At 44.7% G+C, this 11,055-nt stretch overlaps 1 protein-coding gene across 1 annotated transcript in view; it reads left to right on the forward strand.

Moving 5' to 3' along the window:
* PRRC1 (proline rich coiled-coil 1) overlaps positions 1-10,131 on the forward strand; it is a 36,892-nt gene extending 26,761 nt beyond the window's left edge. The window contains exons 8-9 of the mRNA XM_029941831.1: positions 1,264-1,366; positions 7,071-10,131. Of these exons, the coding sequence (XP_029797691.1) occupies positions 1,264-1,366; positions 7,071-7,280 (313 nt within the window). The 3' untranslated portion in view covers positions 7,281-10,131. The remainder of the gene's footprint in view (positions 1-1,263; positions 1,367-7,070) is intronic.
* The last annotated feature ends 924 nt before the right edge of the window (positions 10,132-11,055 follow it).

Genomic DNA, 11,055 nt, shown 5'->3' on the forward strand with positions numbered 1-11,055 from the left:
TGGTATTCAAGTATCTTGGAACCACAATTCTTAAGCTCTTTTTTAGTCAAGATGGCAGCCACATGAGATTGGTCAGGTCCGTGTTATTTTAGCAGCTCCCTGGAGAAGGGACGGAAAGGGGTCCTCAGTGTTTGTCCCTGAATGTGGGGTGGGGAGTGCCTTTGGAGTTGAAGGACAGTATTTAGCAGAGGTGGCGGCCCCAGTGTTTCCCTGGCCAACAGCGCGGTTGCAGTTGTCGCTGAGTTGAGAGTGGGATGTCGCAGTTGACATGGTCAAAAGCGTGATGGAATTTTAGGTGACAGGACCGTGCGGGTCTTCTAACACGTCTTCACCAGCGTCACAGCAGGGGCTTTTACCTTCAGTGAGTCTCAGTCCCAGCAAGTGCGTGCCTCACCGTCACGACAGTTAATACACAAGTTAGCATGCCAGATAAAGTAGTGTAATGGAATGTTATTTTGAAACCAAATTTTAGGATATGAATACTACAGACATTACATCTTTTCCTTTTAATCCTCAGCAAAACTTACTAATTTTACTTTGTTGTTTTTTGAATATGTAAATAGAAGTTATCTAATTCATTTTGTTTCATCACACTTTATTAGATCTACATATTTTTAAAAATAGTGAACTCTTTTTGCTCTATATATCCCTCTTGTCATGGCATCCATCTGGTGGTTGCATAATTCTAGTTATCTGAAATGCTGGTGGTGGTACAGATGACTTAAGGCAATTATATGAGTAACTTTAAATAGAAGAAAGTGTTCTTGATTTCATGAAGTGTTTTTAAAGACTGATTATCTAGAAGCAGGAGATTTGTTTTTTTCCTCTGAATGAGCTTATTTCATATTGCTATTAACTTCTCAAGTCGACTACATATTAACAGTAGAGAAGGTAATGTAAAGTTTCTACTTTATTTAGCAAGCGGCATTTTAAAAATGTTACTCATTAGGCAAGGTGTTTGCATGTTGAGGTGAGTAACTGCTGTTGCGTACACGGATACTCCTGCCGCAGTCTTCTCCCTCAGTTGCAGCAGGGTACTAAACCTTCCCTGGATACTTTGCAGTATTGTCTTTACTGTTACTTCTCCTCCTTGTCCTCCCTCCTCCTGGAAGTAAGGTAATAGGTCATTTTATTTATTCCTATGGATTGTTTTCTTGAAAACTGATTAAAAAAACATTTCCTACTTGAACTTGGTCATGTGTTCTCTGAATAATAGTTTTTTTAGGCACATAAACAACTTAATCCTCCTCCATCCCTTTACAGGTGGTTCGACATTGGCTGTTTGATAGTTGAAGATCCTGTCCATGGCATTCACCTTGAAACGTTTACCCAGGCCACGCCGGTGCCTTTGGAATTTGTACAACAGGTTAGTTTTCTTCTTTTTCATTTTACTTTGGAGAAACTTGAAATACTGTGTTCACAATAAAAGCTTTTGTTAGATTTTTCACTGCGTATACATTTTTTATTTTGGTTCTTTCTTCTTTCCCCTTTTAGCTTTTTCTCCTTGCTTACCAGTTTCTTTCAGGTTGTTTGAGTATCTTGTTTTCCAGCTATCTTCGAAAAGATAATACTTCACAGCCTTAATCACTATTTTCATTTTTTTTTTTTTAATGATTGTGCTGTGCTCACTACTCTAACAGGAGAGAAAAACTATTAACCAGTTCTGGTTTTATTTGCACTTCTCATTTACTTCCCCTTTATCTACCATTTTGGTTCCCTTATGTCTTTGTCTTGATCTTCCTTTTTAGTTTATTCATCTTTTCTAACAAGTTTCCAGAACTCAGGAAACCCACTTCCTCCCTTACAGATTTATTATAAAAGGATGTAACTCCAACATGGCTACACGGACGGGGGGCACAGGGAAAAGTAGGGGCAGGGGACAGAGGTTCCCTGCCCTCTGAACCCTCCACTTTTCCCCATCTGTCATGTGGACTCCACTCTCCCAACCCCGTCCTTTAGGGTTTTTATGGAGACGATGTTACATAGGCATGTGACAGAGCCTGTAGTTTCAAGAAAATCACCTCATCAACAAAGACATCTTTATGGTTCTCCGTCTTTAAGAAATTACAAGGATGTTAGGAGCGCTGTGCCAAAACCTGGGGTCCAAGATCAAATGTGTATTTCTTATTATAAACCACAGTATTACACACCCACCACCTGCTCTTCAAACGCAGATTCCTTACAGCGAAACCATCACGAAGGTTTGCGACAACCTGCACATGAGGAGAATCCCTTCTAGGAATTATCAGCTGTCCAGTCTGTCGGAATGTCCACAGGGAGAGGCCCCTCGGGCTTGCAGCCTTCTGTTCTGTCAGCTTCCCAGACCAGGTGTCGCTTTACCCTCTAGACCTGCGGGAGAGTGGAGCCACAGCCGTGCTCTCTCTCGCCCTGGGGCCTGGGGGGGGGTTAGCATAACATTTGGTTTCCCTCATTGTATAACCCATTAATTCGTTCCTTTCCCCATAGCTACCATTTATCCTTTTTCCATTTTATACTCAAACTGCGCTCCCTTGTCTGGGGACACCCGTTGGGGCCTGAGCCGGCGCGCATTGGCGGCGGCAGTACCCGTCCAGCAAGTCCATCCCCACTCAGTCCCCTTGTTTTCGGACAGGGTGAGGTGACAGACGGCCCGAGATCTTGCAGGTTTGCTTCCAGACCACTGAGATAAAGCACGTCAAGTGTGGTTATTGGGTTTTCAGTGCACACGAAATTTGTTTACACTATACTGTTAAATGTGCAGTAGTAGTATGTTTTAAAAAAATGACATTTATACTTGAATTAAAAAATACATTATTGCTAAAAAAATTCATACGGGCATCGAGCAAGTTGTAATTATCGATCACTGATTACTAACAAATAATGATAAAGTTTGAAACATTGTGAGAATTACCTAGTTAGAGACAGATTGACAAATGCTGTTGGAAAAATCGCACCAATACGCTCGTTCACCATTGCCACACTTCCATTTGTCAAAACAGCAGTATCGGTAAAGCGAGGTGTGGCAGTGACACATGCTGTGGCGGGCTGTGTCCACCTCCTGTGCTTACAGCTGTACTCACTGTCACCCAGCTTCGCCCCAGAGAAGCCCGCAGGAGCGTGGTAACATTAAGTTTAAAACCATACCTAGAGTCTGTTGCTTAGGAGTCATCCCTGTTTCCAGGTCTGTATTTGCAACATCAGACGGGGGGCGGGGGGGGGGATGAAAAGTATTACGGGCGTATTACTACCAGCGTCACCCTCCCTTTGCCAGAATTGCAGGGTCAGACCATCATCCTTGTCTGCCCCTGCCCCAGGTCCACAGGTCTTTCTTCCCACTCACGTTGAGTGCCACACTCACGTCAGCTGGCACCTTCTCAGACACCCTGTGTTACCATTGCCCATTTTGATTCTGGATCAAACATCTCTCTGTCATGTCCACTGCTGGACACGGGCTGTCTGGTGTGTGCCTTGCTGTGTAGAGATGATTCTCAGCCATCCATACTGGGGCAGTCCCTTCTGTTCTGGCTCTGTTACAGTGTCTGAGTGTTTGCACCTACCCCTGAGTAAGGAAAGCTCGGTCCAGAGTCAGTGTCTGTTCCTGCCAAGGCCCATTTGTAGCCTCTGGAGCTGTCACCATCTGTTTCCCTTGTCGTCTGTTTGTGGTCTTCCCAGCAGGGAATGTGCTGCTGAACCATTTGCGGGCTCTCCCCCCGCCGGGGGCAGACAGTTCCCTTGGTGTTCTGCATCTCAGAGAACGCAGGAGGGCCGGGTCCAGACTCAGCTGGCCTCTGTACTTATCCGCTCATTTAGTGGAGCCAGGTAGCCATCCACAGCAGAGATATCTGCTCGTCCATTCCACTCACCTTCCAACCCTGCAAGGAGGTTCTGATGGGATCATGTCCTACCTCACTGCACCCCTCAGATTCCCACAGGGCTGTGCCCCATGTGCACATCTTCTTAGTAGGTCACATATCCACTGTGCCTCCCTGCCCGACCACATGGTCAGACCACTGGCCACTGCCCTGAGTCACCCAGTGGTAAAATCCCCTATCATGTTGAGAAAATACATCTTTTCAGCCCATTGAGCTGATTTGTTTTTACCTATATCAGAGCAATGACCTTTCAGATAGACTGCCGTCCACTCACCCGTGGAACTGCCCTCCGCAAACCGAGCAGCTGGCTCTGTGCTCTTCAGCTGAGAGTTGTTCATAGGGCACGGTCGATGTGGCATTTGGTTCTCACAGCTTTTCCCCTGGCTCCAAAGTGGTTCCTAGAGGAAAAGAGGGGCCCTGGTCAGGACTCTCTCCTGGGCATCATGATCCTGTACATAAACATTTCCCTAGTAGGGGTCTTTCTGGGGCACTGCCGTCCTATTATGGCATTCTTCATATTTCACATTTCAAAATCACTCTTTTGTCCTTCAGTGAGTAAGGCAGCTTCAACTAATAGTGTCTGGGAGCAAGGTAGTAAATGCCCCTCAGAGGGAAACACTCTACTCCAGAGTCCCAGGAGCTGGCCCACTGTGTGGGCTCAGCCGCTGGCTACTGTACAGCCTGGCCCGTTAGTGATCCTTGAGAGGCGGATTTACATCCCTTCACTCCCCGGTGTTCATCCCCAAAATTCAATCAGGTACAAACACAAAAACACTTCAATAAAGCCTCGTCAAACCTAACCATTTCCTTACACCTTTGTACATTAATTTGCACTTGATGTCCCTAACTATAGACTCTGGAGCTCATCCACAGGTTATGGTTTTGTAATAAACCATATTACAGGGCACCTATTCCCCAAACAGACATGTTCGCCATTTGCACATAACATCCAAGTCAAGGAGACAGCTTCACACACAACTTGCTTAAACAATTTAGCTTCCATCACCCTATGAAATCTTCCATTTTCACTTTCTTTCTGATTTAGCTCACGTCACAGCTTCACCAGTAGGCCTGGCACTGCAGCTTGAAGGACTTGAAACCTCTCTCCTCCACTCTTGGCCATTTTCCCTGTTCGTGTGCACAAGTCTTTGTGTTTCCGGCAGGGAGGACGAGGGAGGTGTCCTTCCTCTCCGTTGGCCACCTTCTTAGTGACCAGAGGTCGCAGAGGTTCTTTGTGTTGTCCACGCACAACCGGTACCTTGGAGGGTGACCTTGAGGCTAGTGGCAAAAGTGGAGAGAGACAAGTCGAGTTGGTCCAGCGTCAAGGCTGGCTTCAGCATTTTCTCTTAGAGTGTGGCTGTGGTAGATGTTATGCCTTTCTGTTCATAGTTTGCATTTCTTTGGGTTTCCAGTAAATGATCTTCCCAGGAGTTGGATCCATCTCTAGTTTTCATTGGTAACTTGACCTTTAGTGAGTACCCAGATGCTGCTCCTTACAGGCGGTGACCGCGCAGCCACCCAGCCACCCGAGGGTGTTCCTGCCTCATGTCTCATCTTTGCTCTTGGCAGGCTACGTGTTCCCACCAGCCACGGCTGTTCAAGCCAAACACGCCTTCTGACTCCTACTGTCTAGGTCTCGTACCCATGTCTACTGGGCAGGAGGGGTTTTCCCCACCACCAAGCAATTCTAGGATGCCAGCAGCTATCTTACATTGCAGCTCAGTCCCGACACCATCTTCCTGGAGATAGTGTCAGATCCTACAGGTTTAGGATTCATCCTGCAAGACCGCCCCCTCCCCGACCTCACACACCGGGCATAGTCCAGGTTATCACCGATGCTTCTGACCCACCTGCTACACGTTGGTTTTCACAACCCCCTCCTCCTCAGGAAGCCTGGTGCCTCGCGAGATGGCTTGCCTGTTCTGAAAGGATACAAGTCAGAAACAGCCGCACGGAGGAGATGCAGAGGACGAGGTCCCGGGGCAGGGGGCAGAGCTCCATGCCCTCTCCTCGCCTGCCCCTCTCCCACGATCTCCACGTGTGCCCCAGCCTGGAAGCTCCCCCAGCCCCGTCCTTCTGGGTTTTTATGGAGTTCAGTCCGTAGGCATGAGGGGTCAGTCTGGCCAGGGGTCACTTAGCTTGCAGTCTCTCTCCCTCCCCAGAGCTGAGAGGGGGCGGGATGACCAAACACAGTTGACCCTTCAACACCAGGGGTTTGAACTGCACAGGTCCACTTACCCGCTGACTTTGTACGGTATAGTACTTCGTATTTTCTGATTTTAACATATTTTTCTGTAGCTAACGTTATTGTAAGCATATGGTATATAATATATAACATACAAAGTGGGTGTTAATTGACTCTCTTTGAGGCTTCTGCTCAACAGACTATTTAGTAATGAAGTTTTTGGGGAATCACAAGTTATATGTGGGTTTTCAACTACACCAGGTGGCCACTGTCCCTAAGGCCTGCATTGTTCAACAGTCAGGTGTATATACATTTTTTACTGTAAAATCCCAGTATCACTGATATTCTAGCCTGGCCAAGATAGATTTATCCCAGAAACGGCCTGATGGTTCAAGCAACAGCTCATCAGTTCACACAGTTTAAAACCTGTGGAAGGGGAAAAAGGGATTGCAGAACTCAAGTGTATTTGCTAGAAATAACCACCATAATGATAACTTGTTAGCTAATCAGGATTAGAAGGCTATGTGCGTACTGACATATCAAAGCAAAAATCAGACCTGCTGATAAAATGTTAGAACCTCAGACATCTCATAGGTTAGACACTGTGTAGGTAAAACATGTAAATGAAAATTTCAGATGATGGAAAGGTTCTGAAGAGCACACTGATGAGGGTGCGACTATCGAGAAGGATGGGGAGTCCCACTCTCACCACTCAGCTTGTAAATCTGGAGCAACACTGACTAGCACTGAAACCTAAACCCTTGGACACTGAAGCCCTGTTAGATGGAGTCATCCAATGAAGACTGAGATGACATTTGAACAAGAGAACGGCGTACCGTGGATAGTAAACACAGAAGGCGTGTGCAGCATTGTTGTAGATTCTTCTGTAGCCTTGTCACTTCCTGTAGTTGCTCACACAGCTTCTCAGAGTTTGTCATCCTCAGTATTAAAAGTAACCGGAGAGACTTTGGAATGTCACTTATGGCTAGGTCCATTCGTTTTTAAAATGTATTATAAATTTCCTTTTCCCACAGGCGCAAAGTCTCACTCCCCAAGACTACCATTTGAGATGGTCAGGACTTTTGGTGACGGTGGGTGAAGTCCTGGAAAAGAGCTTAGTAAACGTCACCCGGACTGACTGGCACAGGACGTTCACCGGCATGTCTCGGCGACAGATGATCTACAGTGCCGCCAAAGCCCTTGCTGGCATGTACAGACAGCGCCTGCCGCCCAGGACCGTGTGAGCGAGCGCTCTCCCCGGGCACAGAGACTCCTGCGCTTGGAGCTTGGCGGTACTTAGACCTTGTACCTCCCCTAGGGGGACAGCTTCAGTGAATGCAGCAGTCTTGGTAGTTTGCCTGTGGGGTGGGGTGTTCTTTTCTAGAAAAGTGCGGGGTCATTCCAATAGATGAAAAGAAACAGATCCTTTCTGTGATCTTGTCATTTCGTGTACCACCGTTCTTAAAAAAAAATCTATAATAAATATTTTTATAGGACACTTTGATATACCAAATTTATAAGGTGCAAATTCATGTGCCTACTACATTTAACTTAATGATATGTACTTGATTTTTTTCGTTGTTTAAAAAGACATAACTCATTAAAGAGCATGTCATTGTTTCTTTCCAGATTAATCTTGTTAGTTTTTGGCGCTGTGTGTGCAGGTGATCTCAGGTCAGATGCCGAGCTGCGTGCTCACAGCTGACCCTCAGACACCTTCTTGCAGGGAGATGGTGTGCATTTCTGTGCATATTTTTCACATGGGCCAAAATAATGAAGCTGATAATTTTGTTACTGTTATCATGTACATACATATATAGTCTAAAAAAAATTTATTTCTAAGTAAGTTTTGGTCTTTCACAGATTTATACTCTGAAACGTTGGAGTGATCGGTTTTGTTTGCCTTGACTGTATGACGGCTAAGTGGCATTGATTCAAGTATATTTTAAATTGTAAGCATTGGGTGATTTTCATCTAATACTATTCAGTATTTCCAAGTAAACTCTGAAGTCAGCTATGATTTCTCCTTCCACTCCTATTTTCTCAGTTGTCGTAGAGAAATTGTTCAGAGGAACTACTTTGTTATTTATGGAATTGTATGCCTCTTACTTTAATTAATGTTACTTAATATTTAGTTTGCCTTAAACACTGCTTTTTTAACCTGGTGCCATTTTGCCTTTACTCTTTATGAAAGTTTTCAATGAAACTATTTAATATTCAATCTGGTTTATCTAGTCCATTGTGTTTATATTTAGTGAAAGCTTCTTTTTCTCCCAAATAATATATTTTACCGTTTTTGAATTTATATAAATCAAAATTTAAATAGTTTGTCTTACACTTTTGAACTCTATATATTGCAAGTTCATATAATTTTTTGGAGATAATTTCTTACATAGGTGTTATTTGATTTTTATTTACTCATCTATACAATTCTGTAGATGGACCAGAATTAGCACCATCTCATAAAGGGTGTCAGAGCTTTTCCCTGCACTGTCCGTGCATGTACTGGCTTCTTTGCATTATTTTGAGTACTTAATTCATTTTTGCTCTGTTTTACCTGAGGATGAGAAGCATTAATTTCACTATGGTTTGGTGAAATTGAGGCTTGTCATTAAAAATAATGAGAGTGAGAAAAGACCTGTCAGCAGTTGCTGTGGCTTAATAGGGATCGAACGGTTTTCTCTTATTGCTCTTTGTGGAACAGTTTATCTGTGTTTCCTCCATCTTGTTAATAAAAAAAAAAGAGCTTTTCTCTACCATGTACTTTTATTGTTTATTTTTAAAAAGCTGCTCTTACATCTCTTACCGTGGCCTTGGCTTGAGGACAAAACACAAGAAGGGATGAAGGATGCCCGCACAGTATTTCTGCCACTTTTCCCCGTTTCGGGGAGTTTTATAGATCCTAAGGAATGTCGTCGTCTTTTTATTTCACCAAGTCTCAAATGTTTTCTTTTCTAAGGGCTGCTTTCAAAGAAACACAACAAGGGACATCCCTCAGATGACAGTTTTCCCAGAGTCCTCAAGTGAGCCAGCTCTGCTGCGGGGGCCACGGCCGGGTGCTCTGCCGGGGGCAGCGCGGGGGGACGGCAGCCCGGGAGGCGGTTCGGCCCCCGATTCGTTCGTTTCTTGGCCCACAGTTCCCGTGAGAGGCACCTGCACACGCTCCGTTTTCTCGGTCTCACTGCTGTTGCTCGCGCCCCGGCAGCTGCCGCCAGTGACGCGGTGCCGCGGGCGGGAGACGCGGGTCGTTGTCACCCAGCGCTCCGTGCGCCCTGCTCCTCCCGCTCGGTCCCCGCGGGCGCCAGCACTCTTGATTTTTAGACAGACCAGCGGCTCTGCTTTTTTGTCCCTCTAGCTTCGCAGGCAAGCCAGACTTGAACACGGCTCTTGACCACTGTTCTGGTGATAGTTTCTTCTTCTCAAGTGCTCCAGGAACTATTTACGGAATCTTCGCAGCTTGTCCACTTTTTTGTTCTAATGACATGTGTCAAAGACAACAGGAAAAATGCAGGGAGAGTCCTGGAACCTCAGGTGACAGCCGGTTCTCAGAAGGTTCAGTTCAAGAGCCTCCCCCTGGATAAGGGTGACCCGTAACCCCGGGCCCTGAGCCGCGCCACAGGCTTCCGGATGGAAGGCTTCAGGCCGTCCTCCTCTTTACCTCCTGGGCTCTTCACTCCTTCCACGGCTTCGTTCCTTTGTATCTTACGGATTAATGAGGTAGAAAATCAGATGGCTGAATATATAGCCAAATGGTAGTGTAATGGGAAGTTTAAGGAAAGTAGTATATGCATGTATTCAAAAATTATGCAAATTTGTGATATACTCAGGGTCAACTAAATTACTTTAATGTGTTGTTGAATTTACTTTGTTCCTGAACTACAAAACAACCCGAAACAGGTGTGTGTGTTCTCTGAAGCCAAATTGTTATTTTGTGACCCAAAAGATTTTGGGTTTATGTATAAATTATTTAGAAACTTGGATTTTTACTCCCAGAATATGACATTCCATCTTAAGATACTATGCAGGATTACGTATTGGATAAAAACAGTTTTGTAAGTATGTAAATATGTCACAAATAAATAATACCTCAATTTATTTCCGAAAGTTGTATAGTCATTTTTTTTAAATGCTAAGTTATATTAACGTTCTATTAGGAAGATCTACATTCCTTTGCCTCAACTAGCTACTGGCTGTCAAGAATTCTTATATGGTAGCAACTTAAAACACATCTTCCAAATGCAGTGGCAACATTGGAATACACTAGAATTGCTAATTTCAAGTTCAGAGAACCTATTAAGGGGAGAGAATATTCTGGAAATAGAGGTGATGAACAAGAAGTGATGACCTGCATTCCTGAGGAGATCTCAAGTACGGAGTTAACTTACCCTTAACCTCCACAAATACCTTCTTTCAAAACAAAACAACCATCTTGTTACTCTAGTTGCTATTCTGAGCCTATGTTCTCTGGGCAGAGAGTTTTGTTTTGGCTTGGTAGGGAAAGACATACTTTACAAAAGACAATGAAATGTTCATTTGGGTGTTTTGTTTGTTTGCCAAAGGAAAACAGGCTGGTTTACAGTAGACTGGAAAAGCACCGATCCGGAAGCCGGAGAGGTCCTGTTAAATGTGTACTGGTCCAGAATCCACTGGAGGAGGAGTTTGGGCAAGAGAAACAAACAGTGACCAAAGCCTGTTAACAAGATTTTTAAATTTACACATAAAGGAAATCTTTAAAATTCTCTTTAATGTGAACACCTGTGAAGAATTTAAAGCAGTAAGAAAACGGGGAACGGACAGTTTTGTGATGAATGCGCACTGCTGGTCAGGGAGTGCAGTAGAAAGTTATTTTTATAGGTGAGCAAAGCGAAGCGGAATTGGCTGTTTCAGGAGTGTCACCCCAGCAAGTGAGTTACAGAGACTGGAGTCCATGGAGGGTGTCACCAAACCCTTCTCTCTAAGCATCCTGTGTATTTGCTTCACCAAGTGGGTGCACAGCTCATCTTATAAACGTTTGTCGGA

This window comes from Suricata suricatta, chromosome 6 (assembly GCF_006229205.1).
Source record: "Suricata suricatta isolate VVHF042 chromosome 6, meerkat_22Aug2017_6uvM2_HiC, whole genome shotgun sequence".
Classification (NCBI taxonomy): Eukaryota; Metazoa; Chordata; class Mammalia; order Carnivora; family Herpestidae; genus Suricata; species Suricata suricatta.